The 27,311-nt window shown below is 33.3% G+C and overlaps 1 protein-coding gene across 3 annotated transcripts in view; it reads right to left on the bottom strand.

The window, feature by feature from the left end:
* The window catches only part of LOC123556887 (putative protocadherin beta-18), a 37,744-nt gene extending 11,538 nt beyond the window's left edge, over positions 1-26,206 (bottom strand). Inside the window, exons 1-3 of one of the 3 annotated variants that reach the window (XM_053543197.1) lie at positions 26,046-26,206; positions 12,537-12,624; positions 5,035-8,161 (exon numbers count right to left, since the gene is read on the bottom strand). In XM_053543197.1, coding sequence (XP_053399172.1) covers positions 5,035-7,677 — 2,643 coding nt within the window. In that variant the 5' untranslated portion in view covers positions 7,678-8,161; positions 12,537-12,624; positions 26,046-26,206. Of the gene's footprint in view, positions 1-5,034; positions 8,162-11,696; positions 12,129-12,536; positions 12,625-26,045 lie in introns of those variants that run through there. The other 2 variants (XM_053543196.1, XM_045347947.2) reach the window with 2 other exon arrangements.
* Positions 26,207-27,311: the final 1,105 nt, after the last annotated feature.

Genomic DNA, 27,311 nt, shown 5'->3' with positions numbered 1-27,311 from the left:
TTATGTAACATCTTTATTGTATCATTTTTCTTTCAGACAAGTTGGAATTTGTTTTGGGTTCAAACAGTAAGATATTTCATTTCCGTAATGTTTTTATAAAAGAAATGTTTCAACTTTCCGCCTATTTACAGTAATTTGTAAGCTGATTATATTAATACTGCATTGTAATTGTATACATTACATGAAATGACATAGGCACCGAGGGATTTACAGATAAGTATATGAAGTGTGCTGCTAATCTGCTACCACTGGATTAGGATTAGCCGTATATACTGGTCCAATACTTTTACTTATGGATTAAGTATGAAGCTTTTCTGCATTGAGGTATAAACAGAAACACTGGTTCCGATTTCTAGTCAAAACAAAACAAAACATATAAAATGTCTTTTTCTTCAACATAGTTATGAGACAATGGTGATGATCAGTGATGATGATGATGATGATGATGATACTGATAATGATGGTTATAATGATAAAGAAGAAGAAAAAGAAGATGAAGATGATGAAGGAAAGGATGATGATTATGATGATAATGGAGAAGGTGAAGAAGATAATGATGATGATGAATGAATGATGGTTGTGATGAGGAGGACTATGATGATGATGATGATTACGATGATAATGAAGAAGGTGAAGAAGATAATGATGATGATGATGATTGTGTTCAGGAGGATTATGGTGATGATGATGATGATGATGCAAAAGAAGATGGTGATTTAAGATGACTGACACCAGAAGTCATTAATTCTGCTATCTTTTTGTCTTTTTATACATAAAATTATTTCTTGCTCTTTAATAAGTTCATAACCTAACAAAAATTTTCAAATCATATCCTTGGTTTTTATAAGTTACAATGGTCTTTTTTTTTTCTTTTTCGAAGAAAACAAAGAAAAGGAAGCATCACAAGCTTAAATAAACAAATGGAAGAGTAAACTAACAAAGTCAACCACTCCAAAATTTTAGAATTATACCTAATGTACTTTACTTTCGCAAAATCAGTTATAAAATAGTACTAAACTGGACGTTATCTGTAAGATTAAACATGTTACAAAGTTATCTCCTCTAAAATCAGGAAATTATGGCCAATTTTAAAGCACATTTAGCAGATTTTAATGCAATAGTAATCATAGGTCTGTGCAGGATATATCTTCATAAACATTTGATGTCTATTCAAAAGTAATATCCATTAAAAATGATTCATTTTTATGTGCAGACAAACTTTGGTACAGAAAGTAAACTAAACTTAACACAAAGGAAATAATTTCTTTCAGTTTCATTAATATTTTTTATTCTCTGTAATAAATCATGCACATTAGCATGGTGTCTTGGGCTCTGCACATGAGAAAGTAGTCTATTTCTTTCATGAACTTGTATGTCATGAAAGAAATAGACTACTTTCTCATGTGCAGAGCCCAAGACACCATGCTAATGTGCATGATTTATGAAAAAGGAAGACTATTAAGTAATTTTTCAACATTTGTCACAGTGAACATAATACCAAGAGAAGTGTTCAAATCCAAAACAATATAATTTATTATGACTTCAATCTATAGGCCTTTTTCATATGAAATCAGGATCTAGAAGAAATTTGACTGAAATATCAACTGTTTTATAAAAAGGGGGCTGACAATTTAGCATTCAGTGACTTTTGTCTAAATTCAAACTTTGAAAGTGTTGATGAATGTTCAATATATTTTGTACTTGAGACTTCATTAAGACTTAAGATTGAAATAAGACTTCATTTGCAGATGAACGTAATATTTATATCATGATCCCAGATCTGATGCAGGGAAATTGAGTAAACATGTTTATACCTATTCTGTACCTATGAAAAATAAAAGTCTATTTCTATATACTAATACATATTGATGAGATTTTAAACAATACCTGTAGGATCACTTTGATCTCTGGTGACCATCATGCATTGTGATGCTACGTTGGTCATTACAGACTGCAGGGCACATTTTAATACCGCAGCAACATTTAAATATAACTGATTAATGGACTGGAAAGATAACAGTACTGATCTGTGGCGACGGCTGAATTGTGCGGAAAATTCAGCCCCTGGGTAGATGACTTTTCGATAAATGTTCGATCACAGTGTATCCAAACACCAGCGTAATCCAAACTCATTAAAACAAAAGGGAAGAGCACTGGGTATAGCGTTAATTTCAAATATAACGATGTTTTTAATCTAGTACCAAGACAACATGGCTTCAATACTATTGAAAGTTTGCAATATTAAATGAATAAAAATGGTGATTTGTATCACTGTCAAAGTGATTTTGATAAAAAATAGAGACAAAAAGCGCAAAAAATCATTTTCCTCTAACGCGAAAGTTCTTTGATATTTTCAAACTTGAGTGAAACAGTTGGTATTTTATGTAATCAAAAATATCTTGTACATTAAACATATAGCCTCAATGCCCAGTGGCAAGTTGTTTTCAACAAATTTGTTTAAAATTTTTATCTATCTGTCAGTATTCAAACACTGACAAATACAAGGAAACTGCTAGAATAATTAGTTATCATTTAATTTTACAACTTGAACTTGTCAAAGTTATGATGCATTTTATGTCATAAATTTTAATAAACTGACAGAAAATTTTAAACAATTGCTTGCATTTTTGATGCATGTAAGTGTCAAGTTCCTATCAGTTTTTACTGGACATAATTTCCATTTTCTGAGAGAAACTGTATGATGCAGTTCATTCCAAAGTGTCCGCCTACAGTATATCAAACTTTTTACATGTTAAAAAATTGTACTGTGTGATCTTTGCCTGAGAGTTAATGACAAATATCTTCATTAGAATGACATTTATGTAACTTATGGTACAATTATTTAATGATAAGGTATTAGCTCTGAAAAAGATGCAAATGGAAAGTAAGCATTTTAAAACCTAACAGAAAACAGCTTTGTAATGGGAAGAAGAATTAAGGGATCATTTTCATCTTGCATAATTTGTTAATTTACTGGATGTAAGCGACATTTATCTGACCAGTAATATAGTTTGGCAACAGTTGTGCTTCTTTTTTTATGAACGCAAATAAAATCTGCTTGAGTGAAGATTGTCTGATTGTAACACTAAAAATATTGTGCACAGAAACGCCCATCAATTTTGCTTGACCTGCCAACATCATCATAAATGCTAGAGCCATCTTTAATAACCTTCCAATGCATTAACCAACATATGCCAACCTTTGTAATCTGTCCGCAGCACCTTTTATCCAGAGGAAACTTGATGATTTTCACAGCCAATATATCAAAATTCATGACATGCGTAATTTTAATTTTAGACTTCGGACTTTGCAAGTTTCTTGTCAATATGGAGGACTTTCGGGGATTAACGCACTTCTGCACGATCAAACTGGTGACAAATCACTGAGACAAGAGGCGGTTTCTATTAAATCATCCTTTCAAATGTTTTATTGTAAATAACATCTTGAGAGCTCAGGATTAAAATCAAACTTGAAAGAGACTTTATTGAGCCCTTGCTTTAATTTTACTTGATCGAAAACGTGGAGCACCTGTTTAAAGACAGCTACTTAAATTATTTTTTTGATCATTTTCGCTGGCTGTTTTATCTACCTAAGTAACAACGGTTCCTAATCTTAATCATTCTTCTGAAGAGGTGATTAAATTTAAATCGGAAAAATTTCAAACCAAATTTAACACTTCACGTAATATCTATGGCTATGTTATACACGCTTGTTTATTTAATAGTACTCGATTACATAGACAACTTACTGTCCGAGTTTGAAAATATTTGAAATTTTACGATAAATGTTATTTCAAGGCACGACTTTATTGAGAGCCTCTTGAAAACATCTTTCAACACTTTCAAACTGTCTTTTGTCATACGGGCCACACACTTCACACTCTTACGCAACTTCTACCTTTCCAATTTAAATCTTCTTGTCTTTAATTGAAACTCTTCCTATCTAAACCTTACAAAGAAGCCATATTTCAAAAATATCACAAGCAACGTTAAAGAAGAAAATCTTTATATAAAGTCGCAGGTATAATAACACTCCAAAATTTTATTCATATAATAGAGTAAAATTTTTCAAAAACTAAATCGCAGATAAAAGATTTCTACAATTTGTTGTGCAATGACATGAAGGTCATACGTTATTAAAGAAATAGTACTTTATTCAAACCAATTTGTCATCCTAGAGATTATAGTGTGATGAAAGGAAGCGATAAAAGTACATAACCTCGATTGTTTGAAGTTCTAGGACACACACTTCGAAAGTTTCTGTAAAATGCTTGAAATTTGAAAGAACCGTATTTTTCACATTTGCTGCGATTTTCCGATTTTATTCATTCACAAAATGTTTCAATTATCGAAAATACAAAAAGTAAAACCAGGAATGTATTTTGATAAACTATGTATACACTGATATAAACTTGTAAAATTTTTCTCGAAAATATTTAATTCATGTGTGACAAAACTTGCATATATTAGTGAAAATGACTTCTCGTAAATAAGGAGTTTTTTTTACAGTTTTTGTAGAAACTCTTCACACAATTTATTACATATTCAATAAATTTGAAAAAAAATGTTTCCTTCCCTTTTTTTCCAAGCATATTAAATCAGTTAAGAAAAATATTATAAACAGTAAGTCTGACCTTTTCTGATCTCATTACCTATTGTACTCATTACCTATTGTAATTACAGTCAATAACTGTCTTGAAGTAGTTAAAACAAATCATATATACATTGTAGATTTTAACTGCTGGAAGATGGTATGACTCAACTACACTCATAATTTGAACAATCTTAATGACAGCATGTTTTAAAATAATGTAAACATGACATGCTTGCTTTTAAGTTTGATGGCAAACAAATGCAGGGCTGGAAACAAGTTGGATACAAATTAAACATAATACATGTATAAAAGTTATCAAAATTTCATCTCCAACTAACCGTTCTTTTGGCTTTTGAGTATTTGTTTTCTTCAACAAACAACAACAAAAACCGATATTGTTTACAAATAAAAATATAGAAAATATAGACTTGGGGAGCTTACCTGGAATGTAACGTCTTTTGATTTTCCGTCACTTCTGTCAATTGTCATTGGCGGCAAGATGGGTGCAGACAGTACCAAGCCGTTGTCAAAATGTTTTACAGCATCGGGACTTTTGCGTCCACCAGTGGACGCAAATCCAGAATCATTGTCCCCATTATGATGGGCATCTCTGTTACCAAAAAATTTTCTCTTCTGTAAATCATGCCTTCGAACGATCCAGATGATGATCAATATGGCTGCTGCTATAACAACAGTTACAACAACAACAATAACGGCTATGATGATATTCTGTTTGTCAATGGCAGCATCACTGGCACCAAGAGCAGTTACATTCTTATTCAGAACATCAATTGTAACTTTTGTCAAAGCCCGTTTTGGTGGCGTACCATTGTCAGAGACTACAATTTCCAGAAAATAAGAGTCTACTTCTTCCTTATACAGTTTCCTAGCAACATAAATTTCTCCATTTCTACCAATTTCAAACATTTTTGTATCGTTTCTCTTAAAAATATTGTATGACAATTCGGCATTTTTGCCTTCATCAGCATCAGTTGCTTCAATTTTCATCACCTGCGTATCAGCAGGCATCATATATGTAATATACTTTACAACATTCGTACCTTGTGGATACACTATAATTGGTGTATTATCATTAATGTCTGTTACATGGACAGTTACATTTGCTGTGTTACTTTTTCTTATGTCAATCCCATTGTCAATAGCCAAAACTTCAAAAGCATATCTTGCTACTTCTTCTCGATCAAAACTGTCGAGTGTTTTCAGAGTTCCGTCTGGTAACACTTCAAACGGCAGTTCCGAGTAATTCCCGACAAGACTATATGAAACATACCCGTTACCTCCAGCATCCTTATCTTTTGCAGTTATTTTACCCAGAACTGTCTCTTTCATCTGACTTTCCGGAATATGATAAACATACGGCAGATTTATGAATTGTGGCTGATTATCATTCTCATCGTCAATAGTAACGGAAACTTTTGCAGACGACGATAGCGGAGGATAACCAGCATCAGTCGCATATACAAGGAATTCATATCTAGCTCTTTCTTCTCTATCAAATTCTTTTTTTGCAGTAATAAGGCCTGATTTGTTATTAATTGAAAAGTTTTCAAGACTTTCCAGGTCAAGAGAGTAAGAGACTTGGCTGTTTAATCCCATATCGGCATCACGAGCAAAAACTTGCACGATCGTAGATCCATTCTCATTATTCTCCATAACTGTAGATTCATAAACTTCATCAGTAAATTTTGGGGCATTATCATTTTCATCAAGAATAATTACTGTAAAGTTAGCAGAGGAAGTTAATTCTGGAACACCAAAATCATGACATTGTATAGTTACACTATGTTTATCAATAGTTTCACGATCTAAGTCACCAAAAACAATTATTTTATATTCTTTATCTTCCACGGCTTGCAATCCAAAAGGACCATTTTGTACTTCACAGCTAACACGTCCATTTCTGTCTCCATCTTTGTCTGTAACTTCCACGTAGGCCACTACAGACCCAAAGCTTGCATATTCTGTTGTTTCTGCCGACTGGGAATTTGACAACAAGTTAATCTTAATTACTGGAGCATTATTTTCTGAATCTTCCACTGTTACCTCGACAACAGTCTGGGAGGTCAAAGGTCGCTCACCATCATCAACTGCATCAATTTTCACTTTTATAGCTTTGTCTGATACATATTCCAAATGTTTCCCTAAATAGACTTCGCCACTTAAAGAATCAACTTGGTACGTATCTTTTATTTCCTGCGATTGTTGAGAACTGAGATGGTACGAAATCTTGGCATTACGGCCAATGTCATCGTCAGTAGCCGTTACATTAAGAAACGTTACATTCAGAGGATAGTTTTCTTTCACACTAACACGGTATACAGACTTTTCAAACACTGGTCTGTTGTCATTGTCATCTTCAACTGTAACATTAATCATCATGGTTCCATTGAACGAAGGATCTTTTGCTACGAGCATAAAGTAGTAACTGTCAACAACTTCCCTATCAAGTCTGTCTGTAAGCACTAGATTCAACATAGATGGACCATCTGAATTTTCTACAAAATCTGCACGAAAAGGAACGTCTGCTGGAATTACCTCATAGCTCTGCACAGAAAAGTTGGAACTATCCATGTCAGTGGCGGTATCTATTGCTATTGACTTTCCTGTTACTTCAGATTCCGACAAGGAAAATGCGAAGAACGGTGACTCAAACTTGGGTGGATGATCGTTAATATCTTCTAAAAATATCGTGATGCTAATCTTTTTGAAGAAAGTTCCCGTTTTACTTTGAGCAGCTACATCTAGGGTTACTGGACAAGAAAATGTTGTAGAAAATTGACAGATTACTTCCCAATCTAGTGGTTCGTCTATGCTTAAATCACTTGAGCTTGAATCTATGGCAAAATGTTTTAAATATGGATTGTCTAAGTTTAAAAAGTGAAACTCTAAGCTGTTGTAATCATCTTCGCTCACCAGTGATCTTATGTCTTCATCCTCAGCGATGTTGCCGATAAGTTTAAATCGAGGCAATTCCTCAGGAATGGTGTATGTCAAACCATCGGAATAGTTGATGAGATACGAGAACACACAAATAAGGCAGGAAAGACTTTCTGCAGACTCCATTTTCTATCCTTTGTAACTTGTTCTTTTCAGCAGAATCTATATAATCATAGTTAAATGAATATCAATAACATTCTACAATGCGCTCATTCTGTCATTCACCATAATACTCAATTGTACAATTTATGAATATCATTCGCTTTTTAACAACACAGGAATAAATTACCTAATTTTCCTCTACACTCCAGGGTGTTGATTGCTCAATTCTAAATTCCAACAGAACAGTTAAAAGAAATTCCGAAATTCAATTAAACTCCAACAATGTACCTTTCACCCGTTTAATGGGACAATCTACAATTTAAACATCCAATGAGGTCATATCATTTATTCCGTACTTGTCAGATTTAAGTTCCTTCAAAGTTATCCTATTATCTTTTCCATGCACATTTCAATCTCCAAATTCAAAAGATGCCCATCCACGCTTTCACAAGGTTTGTAATTTTCACCCCTCGCACCAGTATTCGGTGACAACCAATCATCTATTACTCTGAAACAAGAACAGAGAACTATATAAATAAAATATCTACTGATAAAATGTTAACGTTCATTCCATTTTGCCCGAGGTTTATTGAATCACCTGAAGTTTGAGGAAAGCGTATCAAGAAATCAAGTTTTTGTTTATCTTCACCCTATGGGCTCAATATTACCATATGTGTATCTTGTCTTGTCATTATGTTTAATATTTAAGCAAATTTGCTTGGAGAGAAAAAAACACTTAATACAATTTAATTTTTTGGGACTAAAATTCGCTAGGCAGTAAGTACCCCCTACAAAAACAGAGATCTTAATAATAACTTTTAGGCAAACAGTAAACAATTTAAAGTGTTAATTGTGACATAAATTATCTCCATGACATATCAAAATGACAGAAAAAATCATTTTTGCAATTAAATTTCTAGTGTAAATGCCAAACTTTACAGCCTGTAGAATCACTCATACTTCAAAAAGTCATAACCCCATTTGCAAAACAATATCACAAAACTTATGAATTAAAATGGTATACAAAATGTACAAATTTTACTAAAATAATGGTTGCAACTTTTTAAGCAAAATGTGACAAAAATAAACTGCATAATGACGTGGCATTTCAACCTCCCAATAATTAACATTTTATGATTATGAAGTGCAGTGCAAGGATAGGTCAAAATATATGTGCGTTCATTACTGAAGATGAACATGAACAATTTATGACCAATTTCTCATCACGGCCGTTACCATTAATTTAAATTAACACTAGACTAATGCAGCACTAACATGTTATATATAATTAACAGGAAAATGCTAACAATTAACATCCTTTGGATATCCAAAATTTTAGGTGGAGAACATAACAGAACTGAACACATAGTTTATTGTGACTTGTACTTAGTACATCATTTAGGATTTATTGTCAGCGTCCCAAAAATTTTAGTATATAAAGATTATTTAACCATCATTTAGAGACTCAGCTTGCCTGTAATAAATAATTTTTCAGATGAAGCCAAACCACAACAACAACCCAAGTTGAACAACATTGTAAGTATAAGGTTAATTTTGATAAAAAAAATTTTTATAAAAATATAGGCCTTATTTTATCTGTGTTCTTACCAAAACTAAAAAGGCTTTTCAGACAAAACTAATTATGAATATAAAATTTTTAAACAAATTTGAAAATTTTACCATCTGATTTAGTTTTTTCAAAATCCTGTCTTGACTGCTATAAGAGTTAAATAGTGATATCTTTTTGTTATATCATTTTAAATAAGAACTGATGATAACTACAGATAACTATCACCCGAGATGTTTGCCGTGCAATATATCCAAGCAGATAACTTTCAATATGCAAATTTTGCAACCTGTTAAGAAGTCTGAAAAATCAGAGATACCAGTGTTTGAGAGTCAAAGAAAAGAAATTAGCAACAAGGTGTATTATCAATCAGCAAAGAAGATTAAAGGAGGGACTGAAAATGATCTTAAGACACTATCATAGATTTCTATTAAAGTGATAATGTTGCCCAACAATATAAAATATGACAATTAAAGCTGGTAAATATAGTATTAAGCAACAGTGTTAATCTGTTAATCTGGAGTAAATATTGCAATAATCTGTAATAATTGGAGTTAATACGTAAAAAATCTTTAATTGCAGTTACATCATTCTAATAAACTATTGACGCAATTTTTGAATTATATTATGCATGAAAAGAAGACTAAATCAGTGAAAGTGGCATGACACTTGTATCATGTGGTATTTTTCCGTGCAAGAATTAACTAGATATGACAAGTAAAGTCGGCAACATAATCCTTAAAGTGAAGAAACAAGGCCAAAGTTTGTTAAATTTTCCGTAAATAGAAGATAATTTGATAGTGAAAATGTTACGAAGGTGTATTTGCACATGGCATGTTATGGTACATATGTATCAACGTATCCTTGTTCTAGTGTCACAATATCATATAATTACTGTTCCAATATAATATGATAATGTGATACCAAAAACCACTGACACTTTCCAACACGGATGTTGGTGGCCAAAAGAATATTTATACCGTCTCATATTCTCCCACAATACATGAAATTTGCATTATATAATATATGAAAAAATTAAAGAATCGTAATAAAAATCAGACTTTTTTCTTTTCAGAAAGCAAATCTGATTATTGCAGGGACATTATAATATTACATTTTGTACATCACTGTTTAAAAGGGTTTTAATGAACAAAGATATGTTCTGAAAAACAATTAGTACAGGTGCAGAGTAGTATAATGACTATTTACGAGCTCTGGACAAAATAAAATACAAGTACAAATGTATATCTGTCATATCTACATGTAAAAGTCGAGCTGATAATGATCAGTGATGACATGATAACACAGGTATCATACGGTCAGACATGTGTTTACAGCTGTTACATCATACCCTTAATTGACTGTAATTTATACCATTTTCTTTATTTACTGTACTATCTCAGAAGTCCAAATATTTACACAGTTCTTTCCCCTGATGTAACTGCAATCCTTAACTCGAAATCATTTCTTGAAGTATGCCCTCTATGTAAAAGATTAAAAAACAAAATTAAAGACACACATCATTTTTTCTACCAAATATGTGTGAGCTCAAAAATCATTCTAGCTTTTTTTCTGAAATATCATCTAGTGAAAGCACAGGCTTTATATGTTAAAGCAAAAGCAAGCAGGGAAAAATTAAGTGAGAAAAAAGCATTTCAATGAGTACAGATGAATCTATTTACGTAGAAAATGGTTTTTAAATCAAGTCTTACAATATGCTTTTTTGTGTAACATATGTTATTTAAAAAGACATTGACAGAATTTCAGACCTTCAGGCATTATTTAACTGCTGTAACATTTGCAAACACTGTAAAAAAACATAAATCAAAAGTGATTTTTATCTGCCTGAACCAAATACATGTAACAGCCAAAGGCATTTCTTTTAGAATGCATTATGTTCCAAGGAAGTGTTATCATTTTATAAATCTTACATCTTAAACCAGACTGTTGTAAACAAATATGGAATATAATGTCAGCTCACTTCTGACAGATTGTGAAAGTACAAGTTGCTTGTTACATGATTTCTTTGATACAAAACACTGACAAAAGTTTTTTAATGTAAGTTTTTAGAATACAGGAAATTTTCAATTTTACAGTCACAAAAAGCAGTATTTTCAAAAATAAAATACAGCTGCAAATTAAGTGCAACATTATGATTTCCATTTCTGAACTGTTACAATGGCAATTACTTATGCAATGCCAATTATCTGCACTCATACCTTCAAGGAATTTCTCCTTCATTGAGGTATATAAAAAAGTACCGGTAAGAAAGGTCCTAATTAAAATCTTGCTATATCACTCTTGTTAATGATATCAATATAGAAATCATTCATTCATCTTCCACTAATTGACAGCTTATCTGACATTACATAGTATTACCTAATTTGATTTAAACTGCAATTAATAACACACACCTTAACTTTTAAGAGACAATATTTTCATCAATGGCATAAAACAAAATATCACGATTTTTTACCTTATAAACAGTAATATCCATTAAATCCTTTTAAAGTTGTATTTCAAATATCTTCTCTCTTGTTCCTCCAAAATTTTGTAAGTTTAAGATTTTTCAAGTCGGTTAAAATACTACTATAGTATTATAATCAGTTCACTGTGATTAACTAGCTCTTAAATCCTTAAACTGCTATGATAGCCTATACTCTGCCTTCAGGAACGAACTGACCAATCAGCTGTCAGCATTTTATTTGTGATATCTTGACAATCTCCAATCAATTTAATGCGACTAAATTACACTTTTAAAAATGCATATGCTAGTTTATATGTATTAAATAGCTTAAGATTATTATATATTACTTAGCCCATTACTTAATTAGAAACTTGTGTATCAAACAATTGATATATTACTATGGATTTTATTTATTTTAAGCTTTTCACTGAATGTTTTATTAATTTATAGAGGTTTATCGTTTCCTTAAGATCTCTGTCAATAATCCTATTTACTACGTAAACACTCAGAAAACACTAAAGACGCTGGAAAATTATAATTTTATGACAACATAAATATCGAGGGTGTGAAATATTACACTCCTGACCCTAATAGAAAAGCTCTACATACTTTCCCTATACAATGAAATTGCTGTACACGATTCTTACATCAAATAATGACTTATACATTGTGAAATATTATACCTGGCTTAATTTGAGTAAAAAATCGCTTTAAACCTGAAAGATTTCAGATAACACCAGTGTGTCAATTTGTCAAAAAGATATATTTCGCTCTCGACTTCCCCGCTATTTTTTACACCTGTAGCTGAAGGCAATGTCAAAGGAGATGAAGCTCAGAAAATCAACTCACCATACAGTAACACTGTTCATTAGCATCAATCTTTGATCTCTATTGTTATCTTTACAATTAACTTCCCTTTAACGGAGCCTTATGCAAGCTGAAACAGAGTAACATTATAGTATTTTTTTAAAAATATTGGCCGTTAAAACGATGTTAAATAAGAGACACTGATGCAGAGGCATGTTTCTCTTTCAAAAACGTTCTGTTTTCATGTTCAGAAATGTTTCGTTTTCATGTTCTCAGCTACAGTAAAACCTGACTTAGTGACCACCTGTATTAAGCAACCAATTGCCTTAAAAAGCCAGTCAGCTGACTTCCCAAACATTAAACAGCTGCCTGCTGCCTTAAGCAACCGAAGTCTTTCCTAAATCCTTGGTTTGGTGCTTAACACAGGTTTGCCTGTACCTGTATTCAAAAAGAAAGCATAATGGGGCTGTAGGAACAGTAAGGACCTATACGAATGAAACACCTCCTTCATTAATATACTTGCATAATGTGGCTATAGGAACAGTGACCATCTATACATTACTGCTATACTTATACAATATATTTTTCTCAAACTTTTTTTGACATTGTCAAAACATACAGTATTCTTACTTTTTAACATTAATTGATTACTTTAAGTAATAGCTGTACATGCATGTACTTACGTGCAAAACTTTAACCAGGATTTTCTAAGTCCAAACGGGGGCATAATTTGGCCAAAATGCAGGTCAGAGTTATGGGACTTGATGCTATCAACTAGTTTTATAACCCCGAAGACACATGTGAAGTTTCAATTCAATCTGAATTAGTTTTGGAGATAGCATGCAAGTTACTAAGTCCAAAAGGGGGCATAATTTGCTCAAAATACATGTCAGAGTTATGGGACTTGACCCAGTGAGGTTGGTAATTGACTTAGAAAAAGAAAAAATAAGTTTCAAAGCTATATGCCTTTAAATTATAGCCATATGTACTTGCATGCAAAACTTCAACCCAGGGGTGAGTAGAATAGCTAGACTATTCTTTGAATAGTCGAGCCAAAAAGTGTAAAATTCATCTAAGTTACACAAAACAGAAACAATTCTTTCCTTGATAAGGTTATGAAAGAATAGGCATATTCATTTTCTGTTTATATATGGAATAAAAGATTTAATCAAACTTCTGACAAACTACATACCTTGCTTCCAGTTCAAAATTCTGAACCATAATTATGAATTAATTTTGAGTTTGATATTAGAATTTACGTCTTAAAACTACTGTTAAAATCTGAAGCAAAGCAGACTGTAAAATATTTAAATTCTTCACCAATGTAAGGCAAATCCTCTAGATTACTGTTTTATGACATACAAACAAAATATAAAACAGTTCAGTGAATTTTAGAAAACAGTGATCAATCCTACAGTTGACTGACAAATGACAATTTGTGATGACATTAATATTCAACACTTGACATTATAAGGCTTTTTTGGCTCCTTTGAAGTATGTAAAGAAATTAATAGAATAACATAATAAAACAAGGAATATGTCCACTGCACACTGATTATCCATGAAACAGTAGTCTGCTTACATTTGACAAAGAATCATTATCCCAGGAATTATGATCTAAAACTTCAAGACTTGCACCTATTTAACATTTTATAACAAGAGCTGTCCGTAAGGCAGCGGGCTCCACTATTCGGGGATTTGACAGTAAAATGAATATATGTCTGAATAAGAGACCTCTTCTATAAAAGGAAGATACACCAAGGGGCATAATTCCATCAAATACACAAATTAGAGTTATTAGGATTGTTACAACAAATGCAGGTGATGATGGTAAAGATATATTTTGAGTTTCAAGTCATTATCTTATATAGTACCAAAGTTATGTCCAGAAAACGTAGTTTGTTAAAAAAATTTAAGTATAAAAGGGGCATAATTTGGTCAAAAATACAAATCAGAGTTATGGGGATTGTTACCAATCATGCAGATGATGGTGATAAAGATATATTTTAAGTTTCAAGTCTTCATCTTATATTGCATTAAAGTAATATCCAGAAAGCGAAGATTGCAAAAAAAGTTTAAGTACAAAAGGGGCATAATTCTGTCAAAAATACAATTAGAGTTATGGGGTATGTCACCACACATGCAGATGATGATTATAAACAAATATTTTTAATTTCAAGTTATTATCTTTTAAAGTACCAAAGATATGTCTATTAATAAAGCTTTCGAAAAAAATTAACATGAAAATAATTCCAAGTATAACTCCTTTGTGACCTTGACCTTGGGTATAATGGGACCAGCACCTGCATATGCTATGTTTGTACGCTGGACAATGTTTATGAGAACTTACAGTAAGATATCAGCAAAAGTAACAAAGTTATGACAGAAAAACAAAGGTTGCCGAAAAACTTTAACTTTAAAAATAACCTAAGTATAAGACCTTGGTGACCTTGACCTTGGATAAAATGGGCCCAGTCCCTGTACATACTTTGTTTGCATACTGGACAATGTTTATGTAAAGTTACAGTAAGATATAAGCAATAGTAACAAAGTTATGACAGAAAAACAAAGGTTGCCGAAAAACTTTAACCTTAAAAATAACCAAAGTATAACACCTCGGTGACCTTGACCTTGAGTATAATGGGCTCAGCCTCTAAACAAACTTTGTTTGCATACTGGACAATGTTTATGTGAAGTTACAGTAAGATATAAGCAATGTTAACAAAGATATGACAGAAAAACAAAGGTTGCCGAAAAACTTTAACCTTAAAAATAACCTAAGTATAACAGCTTGGTGACCTTGACCTTGGGTATAATGGGCTCAGCCCCTAAACATACATTGTTTGTATACTGGACAATGTTTATGTGAAGTTACAGTAAGATATAAGCAATAGTAACAAAGATATGACAGAAAAACAAAGGTTGCCAAAAAACTTTAACCAAGAAGGGTCACGCCGACGTCGACACCGACACCGGGGCGAGTAGTATAGCCCCCCCTATTCTCCGAATAGTGGAGCTAAAAACTGAAGAAAAATGTCATTTCTTTATCAATTCTTGACAGCAGAAGACAAAAGCAGCAATTCTTACCAGCAGAAGACAGAAGCAGCAATTCTTGCCACCAGAAGTCAAAAGCAGCAATTCTTACCAGCTGAAGACAAGAAGCAGAAATGCTTGCCAGCAGAAGATAAAAGCAGCAATTCTTACAAACAGAAGACAAAGGGGCCATAACTCTGGAACCGATAACAAGATCTGGCCAGTTCAAGAAAGGAACCAAGATTTTATGGTAATACAAGTTGTGTGCAAGTTTGGTTAAAATAAAATCATAAATGAAACCACTATCGTGCAGACAAGAAATTGTGGACTGACGACGGACGAAGGGCGATCACAAAAGCCTACCCTGTCACTACGTGACAGGTGAGCTAATAAAAGCAGCAAGTCTTACCAGCAGAAGACAAAAGCAGCAATTCTTACCAGCAGAAGACAAAAGCAGCAATTCTTACCAGCAGAAGACAAAAGCAGCAATTCTTACCAGCAGAAGCAATTCTTACCAGCAGAATACAAAAGCAGCAATTCTTACCAGCAGAAGACAAAAGCAGCAAGTCTTACCAGCAGAAGGCATACTTCTAAAACAGCAAAAGACAAAAGTAGCAATTCTTCACAGCAGAAAACAAAAGAAGCAATTCTTACAATCAACAACAGCAAATGACAAAAGGAGCAATTCTTAACTCAAGAGGATAGCAGCAGCAGCAACTCTAAATAGTAGAAAACAGCAGCAGCAATTTTTGACAGCATAAGAAAGAAGCAGCAATTCTTAACAGCAGAAGACAGCAGCAATTCTTAACAACAGAAGACAAAAGCAGCAATTCTTAACAGCAAAAGACAGAAGCAGCATTTCTTAACATCATAAGAAAGAATTCTTAACATCATAAGAAAGAAGCAGCAATTCTTAACAGCAGAAGACAAATGCAGCAATTCTTACAAGCAGAAGACAGAATTCCAAACAGCAAATAAGAGAAATAGCAATTCTTAACAGCAGAGGACAAGGCAACAATTCTTACCTACAGAAGACAGAATTCCAAACAGCAAATATCAGAAACAGCAATTCTTAACAGCAGAAGACAGAGGAAGCACTTCTTAACAGCAGAAGACAAAAGCAGCACTTTTTACAAGCAGAAGACAGAATTTCAAACAGCAACTAAGAGAAATAGCAATTCTAAACAGCAGAGGACATTTAGGCAGCAATTCTTAATAACAGATAACAGAGGCAGCAATTTTTCGACATCATAAGAAAGAAGCAGATATTCTTAACAGCAAAAGCAGAAACAGCAATTCCTATCAGCAGAAGACAAAAGCAGCAATCCTTAACAGCTGAAGACAAATGCAGCAATTCTTACAAGCAGAAGACAGAATTTCAAACAGCAAATAACAGAAATAGCAATTCTTAACAGCAGAGGACAAGGCAGCAATTCTTACCTACAGAAGACAGAATTCTAAACAGCAAATGACAGAAGCAGCAACTCTTAACAGCAGAAGACAGAAGTAGCAATTCTTACCAGCAAGAGACAATAGTAGCAATTCTTGACAGCAAAAGACAGAAGCAGCACTTTTTGACAGCAGACAACAGAAGCAGAATTTTAAACAGCAAATGACATAAGCAGCATTTTTAACAGCAAAATATGTCCTTCATAGAAAAGCAGCAATACTTAACAGCAGAAGACAGAAATTCTAAATAGGAATAAACAGAGACAGAAATTTTAAAAAGCAGAAGACAGCAGCAGCAGCAATTCTTAACAGCTAAATATGTCCTACAAAACATTCAAGCAAAAAATGACAGGTTTTAACAAAAATTATTAGGAGATATCTTGCAAAGACTATCTCTAAAACAACAACCTCTTTCTAGTAAAGGCACTAGCAGCTTTACACTCTTACATGTAAAATATTAAGAACTGTTCTCATCTAGCATTTACTAATTTTCTTAATTTGAGAACTATCTTAGTTTACATCTCTGAATGAATATTTCCATGAACTATTCTAAACCAGATGGTTTAGAGGCCAACTTCTTCCAAACGACACAAACTTGATGAGGTCCTTCAGTTGCAATGAAGAAAACAGTCTTTAAAACTTGTTACTCACATTAGTTGTCAGAAAGTTTGGCTGTCCATATCGTGTATTAAGATATTACCTATCCATTTTAAGTAAAAGAACTTAAAACTGTTTCCAAAGTGTTCTAGACAGATTGTACATTAACTAATGAAACACAGAGAAATTTTGATCTGAAAAAATAAGTACTGAAAAAAAAAGTAGATAAAAATATTTACCTGACAATAAAATAACCTCCCGCCTGAATATTCTGACTCATATAATAATGAACAAAGCAGCTTTCTTATTTTTCCAACATTAAAACAATAATCACATGGTTATAAAATGATCATTTTGTGTGACAACTTCCTTTAATTATTATTCAATACATTAAAAGAAGAGCTCCTATGATTGACATAATTTTGTTGTAAAAATTGACAGCAGTTTTTAAATTAATTCAAGCCTTCAATTTGGGTCCTTACTGGTTGACAAATAATGATGGATGTGGGTATTATAGTGAAAAACTGTTGGAAGACTTTTCATAAATGGGTTTATGATTTAAATAAATTTCATTTCTTAGGGGTAATAAATGAACTGGCTGTCAAAATAAACAAGGAATCATTCAGCAACTAAAAATGTTATATTGTAGCTGAAAAAAACAAACAAGCTTGTTTCTATTAGATTAGCTTAAATGTTCAACATACAGAGAGCACGACAATTACAATTATAACATGAGCTGTATTATATCCATTTTCACCATTTTGTTACCTTTAAGACTATAACGGATTTCTTCATAAATGCTAATAAGACAAGAATTGATGACAGTACACTAGGTTGTCAGAAAGAACAAATAAGATCATACTAAACTAGAGCTGCTTTTGAGAAAAGCGCCTGTCTCCCACAACTGCCTAATCATCTAGATTGGCATTTCTTCTTCATTATGTATCTGAGTCAATCATGCACTTAGTTATGCATCTGAGTCGACTTAGAGAGCGGATACTGGCATCTGTGTATGCACCAATGACTTAGAGTGCAATTCTGGCAAGTGATTTTCGGTAATTAAAGGGCCATAATTTCGAAGTGCCTGGGCCGATTTGGCTAGTTATCGAATTTGGCCGAGGACTTATTGGCAAAGACATTTTGTTCAAGTTTGGTGAATATAGGATGAGAACTTTTCGATTTAGAGCGCGGACAAGATTTGTGACAGATGGACGGACGGACACACACACAGACAGGAGTAAATCAATATGTCTCCAACCACAGTGGTGTGGGAGACATAATAAAGGGATGCAATTTGGCTGTTTTCTGCATTTTCTTTTTTGATGGTAAGAAAGAGAGAAATAAGAATTTAAACTGGAAAGACCAGTCCTGTTTGGCTTTAAAAGATTGCCTGTTGTCTTGGCAATTGATTTGCAAATTACTATGTTTAAAAAAGATTGCAAAAAAGGGATTTTCCTCTTCTATTTATGTAACATTACAAAAGTTGCAAGTAAATTAATAAAGTTAAGTAAAGAAATCTAGTTAAAAAAAAAACATTAAATGTTTAAATTTTTGAAAATGTTTACATTCTTTGAATATCAATTAATGAAATCCAAATTGTTATGAAAGTTATGGCAAATAATTAAACTTCGCCTTGAATTATGACTATAAATTATTTTGATGCAACATTTTCGTACCATCTACAAACAATTATAAACCATCATCTTCCTACACAAACCTATCAACTTCACGTATGCGTATCAAAATATACCATCCCTTCGGCGGTACAACGAGGCAGACGTTAAAACATTACATTCTCGTAGTAAGGTTACGACAAACATAATTTGATAAAGGAACCATAAACTTTTCACTGATAATTCATTACAACGATGCTAATTTGTTCTGACAGATATATTATTTGCATCTAATTAGAACGTAAAAAATATCGACAAAACACAAGTCGTTTATGACTTTACACTGAAGTAATTCGAATAAATGTATTATCAGCCGTTAATTAAAATCTTGCAGCATTTTAAGACAGGTCGAAGAGCAAGCAACGAGTGTCATAATGATATACTACTATGCAGTATACTTTAAAAGGTATCCTGGGATTGTAATCCATCATTGCAATTCCAGACAGAAAGTAGGCACTACCCTTACCTACTGTAAAACACAAATTATAACTTTATTTCTCCTAATTTTTCCATGTTTCGTCCTTTGGTCAGTTCATAGTGTCAGCGGAAAATCAAACAAGTGCATCACAATATATACCTGGTATGTCCCAATGCATTTTCAGTTTCAGAGCATCACAAATTCAACCTTTTGCAAATATATAATATACATAACAAGACGAATCAAAGTAAATTTTTGAAATCAGATTGGCACAAAATCAACGTGTACATTAATTGTCAAAAGCTATCAAGTTTATAAAACATTGCTTATTTCATTTAAGAATACTTACTTTATTCCACTTAAAAATCAATCTCAAACATAACAAGAGGTCCACTTGGGCCTAAGTCACTCAAATGAGGCCAACTTTGACCTAATTAGATCTTGCTTGTGACAAAGTATTAAATTTAAAAAAGAATTAAAATTTTTTTTTTTTAAATTTAAATTAAAAAAAGATTTTTAAAAGTATTTCTATTTTTAGCTCTAGCGGCCCTAAAAGGGGTCAAGTGCCCCCATTTGAACAAACTTTGGAGAGGACCATATAATTATGCTACATACCAAGTTTGATGAAGATCCATCAAGATGATAAGAAGTTGTTTAAAATGTATTTCTATTTTAAGCTCTAGTGGCCCCTAAAAGGGGCCAAGTGCCCCTTTTTGAACATACTTGGGAGAGGACCATATAATGATGCCACAGACCAAGTTTAATGAAGATCCATCAAGCAGTGAATGGTAAGAAGTTGTTTAAATGTATTTCTATTTTTAGCTCTAGCAGCTCCTTAAAGGGGCCAAGTGCCCCCATTTCAACAAAATTGGGAGAGGACCATATAATGATACTTAAGACCAAGTTTGATGAAGATCAATCAAGCGGTTCATGAGAAGAAGTCGCTTCAAGATATTTCTATTTTTAGCCCTAACAGCCCCTAAAAGGGGCCAAATGCCCCCATTTGAACAAATTTGTGAAAGAACCCTATAAAGATGCTACAGACCAAGTTTGATGAAAATCCATCAAACGGTTCGTGAGAAGAAGTAGTTTAAAGGTATTTCTATTCTTAGCTCTAGCGGCCCCTAAAAGGGACCAAATGCCCCCGTCTGAAAATTTTTTAAAGAGGAACATATAATGATGCTACAGACCAAGTTTGATGAAAATCAGTCAGGCGGTTCATGATAAGAAGTCATTTAAATGTATTTCTATTTTTAGCTGTAGCAGCCCCTAAAAGGGGCCAAGTGCTCCCATTTGAACAATTTGTGAGAGGACCTTTTAATGATGCTACAGACCAAGTTTGATGAAAATCCATTAAGCGGTTCATGAGAAGAAGTCGTTTAAAGGTTTTTCTATTTATAGTTCTAGCGGCCCTTAAAAGGGGCCAAGTGCCCCCATTTGAAAAAAATTGGGAGAGGACCATTTCACAATGCAACAGACAAAGTCTGATGAAGATCCATCAAGCGGTTCATGAGAAGAAGTTGTTTAAAGGTATTTCTATTTTAAGCTCTAGCGGCCCCTAAAAGGGGCCAAGTGCCCCCATTTGAACAAATCTGATCGAGGACTACATAATAATGCTACAGACTAAGTTTGATGAAGATCAATACAGCGGTTCATGAGAAGAAGTCGTTTAAATGTATTTCTATTTTTAACTGTAGTGGCCCCTTTGGCCCCTAACAAGCCCAAGTGCGCATGTTTGAACAAATTTGTGAGAGGACCTTTTAATGATGCTACAGACCAAGTTTAATGAAGATCCATTAAGCGGTTCATGATAAGAAGTTGTTTAAATGTTTTTCTATTTTTAGCTCTAGCGGCCCCTAAAAGGGGCCAAGTGCCCCCATTTGAACAAATTTGGGAGAGGACCATATAACAATGCTACAGACTAAGTTTGATGAAGATCAATCCAGCGGTTCATTTTAAGAAGTCGTTTAAATGTATTTCTATCTTTAGCTCTAGCGGCCCCTAAAACGGGCCAAGTGCCCCCATTTCAACAGAATTGGGAGAGGACTTTATAGTAATGCTACAGACCAAGTTTGATGAAGATCCATCAAGCGGTTCATGAGAAGAAGTCGTTTCAAGGTTTTTCTATTTTTAGCTCTAGCTGCCCCTAAAAGGGGCCAAGTGCCCCCATTTGAACAAACTTGGGAGAGGACCTTATAATGATGCTACAGACCAAGTTTGATGAAGATCCATCAAGTGGTTCATAGAAAGAAGTTGTTTAAAGGTTTTTCTATTTTTAGCTCTAGCGCTCCCCACCCCCCCCCCCACATTTAAACAAATTTTGAAAGAGGACCTTATGATGATGCTAAAACCCAAGTTTGATAAAGATCCATCAAGTGGTTCATGAGAAGAAGTTGTTTAAAGGTTTTTCTATTTTTAGCTCTAGCGGCCCCTAAAAAAATGCCCCCATTTGAACAAATTTGATAGAGGACCTCACCAGGATGCTACAGACCAAATTTGACCAGTAGTTTCAGAGGAGAAGATGTTTAAGTAAAAATGTGGACAACGGATGACAGACGCCGGACCATCCACCCTATACTAATAGCTCACCCTGAGCCTTTGGTTCAGATGAGCTAAAAATGAACTGAGATACATAATTATTACTTTGGCTTTTACTGTAAAGTTCATAATAAGCTTGTTAGGAAATTCAAAATTGCACTTAATTCTTACAACCAATTAAAATGTAAAATATATTCTCTGTATTTTAAAAATACTTAAAGGAAAAACATGTAGAGACAATTATTTAATCATTAAAAATCCAAACTAGACAAATTTATACTTTATTATCCAATTTCCAGGAATTGCTCCAATATAGTAACTTGTATAAAACCAGAATGGATGGATTAGTACATTTTCAATCAAATTACTTTAAATCATCAGAAAAATCAACATTTACATTGGCTCAATGCAGATCAGGTTTCTTATGCCTCTTTTATTAAAAGTGGGATCAAATTGAAATCAGTTAATTTACACTGTTGAAATATCAATATTTTGACAGTTTTTTTCATAATGAACAGTAAGCCCGAGGACACACAGTTACAAAATGGCCATCCGGCCACTGTACAATCAAAATAAACAATGTATTACCTCAACATTGTTGCATTTTGTTATTAACAAACATGTTAACTATGGAAAAATCAGAATTTCAAACAAAGTTCAAACAAAATTTCTCAAACTTTTCGAATCCGATTACGCTTTTTGAGTAGCCATTTGCGGTTAGCTGATGGAATTAAATTTGTCTGTGTCTAATTTATAAGCTCAATTTGCTGTGAACGGGAACAAATTGTCAAATAATATTGTCGTTTTTCAACAAGCCGGAAAAACTTAATTTATTATTAAAACCAATATTTTTACAAGCAGTTATATTTGTGTGTATAATCACGCTTCATGTCATGACCTTAACAAAGCAGACGTAAAAATCTCCGAATTAAGGGAACGAGCATGCTCCATGCAGAAAACATGCCAAAATCAGAACGAACCAGTGTCATCTACAACTATTCCCACAATACAATGGTTTACGATCATTCCACTAAGTTGGTTAAGATTGTATCAATTTATTCAAAAACTGCCGCAATAATTTGGGAAGATATTCAAAAAGATACAAGAATAATCAGGGTCGCTAGGTTCTATACGAATAATTGTATCTGATGACAGACAAGGTATTACCAATAATACAAGTCCCAAATATATAGCGATTTTTATCTACATTTAATTGAAACGGCAGTTCTCAAGTCGTCAAGAAATCAAATGACAATTCAAACGCAACGATTATTTGCCCATGAAGAACTTATCACGATCACTTTGAATTCATGTATTTAATAAAGTATCGGTTAAGCTGTATAAAAATTTGAAACAAATTTTAAAATAATAGCGGGTCTCACTATACAACATCGATCAAACTGACTGATCTTTTGACAAATTGCCTTTTTCATAAATCATAAATAAATATAGTTATCAAGAGACACCTCAAGTCTTTATTTTTTTATATTTCTCAACCATATAAAGATGTCTAAAGTTCCTGTTTAAAATCTTTAATGGGTGCCATTAAGTGCTGTCTGTCGCCAACTCTGCTGACATTTACAACTATAAGTTTCACTTTTGCTACTGCAAATTTCCTTGTATTAAGAGTTAGGTCCAGGTTTTGCGAAAAACATTTCGAACATCACCAAATCATAGAAAGAAAGAGTTGTTTTACATGAAAATTAAACAGCATATAAAACATAATATATATAAGTCTACAAAAGCATCATCAATTTGCTCACATATGTATTGAATTCTGGAAGGGACTGCATAAAGGGGCCATAGTTTTGGACAAAGGGGTCATACTTCTGGACAGTTCAATGCCTTTAAACACACACCATTTTTAAAGAACTGCTACACGTCTTTGTTTTGATACAACTGCAATAATGTCCCAGTGCTTAAACTTCACAAAACTAGGTTAAACATCAATTTGAACAATTGTTTACTTTTATTTCTTTACAAATGGCATTCTTTCATAAAGGGGGACAACTTTTGGGAATATTTTAAGTATCCAATGGTACAGGGCAGTTAAAGGTAAAACTTGTATTAGACAGGTAGATTGTTAGTAAAAATGTTGTTCCTTTACCAATCATTTCTGTGATTTGGTGATATACTGCTAAACCTTAAATCAAAACATCACCTTAGTCAGCAGGGAGTATTATATTGAATATTCTGTTACTTCTGAAATAAAATCATTGGTGTTCTTCAGTTTGTTCTCTGCAATTCTATCTAAAATGGGCTCTGTGACATTGACCATGATATCACTTTAAATTTAAAACAAACTAAAAATTGGTTTGCACTTGTTTTACTTAAGAAATTCGCTGTCACACTGTAGCTGAACAAGGATTTATAGAATGTGGTTATTAGTTAAGCATTTGTATTGAATATAACACTCTTACTCTGAATTTTCTTATTTGCCTTTTTAAACAACACATTTTAATGGAGTGCGTAATGATCACTTCCGAGTGCAAAATTTTGATAAACACTGTAAGAATATACAAAGTTAAATTTCTTCCTATGAACATAAATCAAAAGTGTGACACCTCAAGGTGCGTTAAACTACCACCTTTATTAATCATATGGTATAATATTGATGCGAGGATATTTGATCCTTTCGAGGGTTTATAAGATTATTGTCAACGCGGCTTGTTTCTTCAGAATTACCCATATTTGATGAACACTCATGAGTTGTTAGGGGTCTACTTGTTTAACAAAAAGGTGTAATAAAGTGGCGTAAGTCGTTCCTCGTTCAAAGAAAGCTTTGTTAACAGGGAAACCAAGATTTATGTTAGAAATTATAAAAAGCATTGTATTTCACCTCATCAAAGAAATCAGAAATATTAAGTAAAATGTCTTTTCTTTAAACGTTCTGACTACAAAAGGAAGCCTGATAATTAAGTGTGTCTTGACATCAGACTGTCATCTTATGGCTTTAAAATAAAGTAAATATTTACAAACTTTTTAAATGCCATTCACTATAAAGATACACCCATTCTAAAATTTGTTAAATTGTTCATCTTAACAAACTGACATTTGTGTATTAAACTGTCTTCTTCATTTTAACATATCATACATTTACGCTAACATGTGCATTAACATTTCAAAAAAATTATTTTTGTGCTAATTACAAAAATAGAAAAAAATAACTTTTATATTATATAACTTTTTTTTATACATTTATTCATTTAAGGAAAAAAATTCAAGAAACCTTTTATTTTGTCTGTCAAAAGGCATTATCAAAATTATACTATTTGAACTTAAAATTGTGAACTTGCTGTACTTATCCGAGATAATTTTCAACACTAACCTAAATTACTTTGGTTCTGTTTTTGAGGAGTATCTCAGACTGGCTGTCCTACTGTACCAGTATAATACTGTATGTTTAACAAATAAGGGGTTGTTTCTGTACCTTTTTTCATTAAATGCTTTTTTTTCTGTTAAAGGCTTACAAATGGCTAGAACTTCAGTTTAACAGACAAAAGACTATCTCATTTTCTTATTCTTTATGGTGAAGGGGAATAAAGCTTTAGCCTTTTACTGTCCATCTGCAATAATGATTCAAATTTTTTATATGAGCCATGCCATGGGAAAATCAACATAGTGGGTGTGCGACCAGCATGGATCCAGACCAGCCTGCGCATCCGCGAAGTCTGGTCAGGCTCCATGCTGTTCGCTTTTAAAGCCTATTGGAATTGGAGAAACTGTTAGCGAACAGCATGGATCCTGACCAGACTGCGCGGATGCGCAGGCTGGTCTGGATCCATGCTGGTCGCACACCCACTATGTTGGTTTTCCCATGGCACGGCTCATATCATTTAATACCTTTTATCTAGTACAGAAGGTCTCCCTCCATCAAGTGGTCTAAAAGTTCATCTCCATATGGCCTACTAATCAAAGTCTGCCTCCACTGGTCCATCTCCAAACGGCTTATTGATCCAGGCCTGCCTCCACTGGTCCATTTCCAAATGGCTTACTGGTCCAGGCCTGCCTCCACTGGTCTATCTCCAAATGGCTTACTGATCCAAGCCAGCATCTGCTGGTCCATCCCCAAATGGCAAATGGCTTACTGATCCAGCCTGCCACCATTGGTCCATCTCCAAATGGCTGACTGATCTGGGCCTATCACTATTTGCCCAACACCTCCATTGCAGACTCAGAAACCAAGCATCTGAAATGAACAATTGACATCTGTGTGACATTTAATTAATTTCTTCATCAATATGACAAACAAGGAAAATCAAACAAAAGTGACCAGCTTATCTGGAAACTGACACATTTATACCACACAGATGATTATTTAGGACAGTGTTATATTACCTCATGTGCAAGAAAAGCCATTTCAGTATCTGTGACCAGTTCTATAACCTAGCAATATCTGAGATTTTGGTAAATAATTAATAGACAATGTCAGCTCATTCCTCCTTAAAGTTATGCTCAGTAATGGACAATGGCAAAGTGCTCTACAAGTTGGTCAGTATGTCGTGGCCTCAACGCGAAACTAGTCTATCTGCTTCTATTTCTATATATACATAAGACTATTTTCGCGTTGAGGCCACGATGTTAAAACTGACACATTTATGTACAAACACTTGTATAGGAGATTAATCTGGTATCAAGGCAACATTTGAGAATACAAGCTTGGTGAAAAATGGTCCCACAAACAAGAAAATCAAAATATATATACACAGTACTGCAGTCCTCCAATCTTACAGGCTTAGCATTAAAATTCACTGAAATAACATTCTGTCAGTAATCATACATTGTTTTAAAGTAATTGTATTTTGGTTCAGATGGCAGAAGTTACATTATTAAGTTCAATACCAATAATGAACCCTAATAGAGTCAAAAATATTTGTTTATTTTTTTCTCTTTGTCATATCTTATCTCAATAAAATCAACAACCCCAACAATTCCTCAATGATAGACAAACAATTACAACAAATAGATATAGATCTATACATGTAACTATTACTAATGCCAGTAACAGTCCTAATACAGCAAGGTTAATGGTAACTTCTGCAATATTTATTACCATTAGAAACTGTTGTGACCAGTGGCCAAAATCAAGATGACCAAAAAGATTGTGAA

The sequence above is a fragment of the Mercenaria mercenaria genome, chromosome 5, assembly GCF_021730395.1.
Source record: "Mercenaria mercenaria strain notata chromosome 5, MADL_Memer_1, whole genome shotgun sequence".
Classification (NCBI taxonomy): Eukaryota; Metazoa; Mollusca; class Bivalvia; order Venerida; family Veneridae; genus Mercenaria; species Mercenaria mercenaria.
This window is presented reverse-complemented; position numbering and strand designations above follow the sequence as displayed.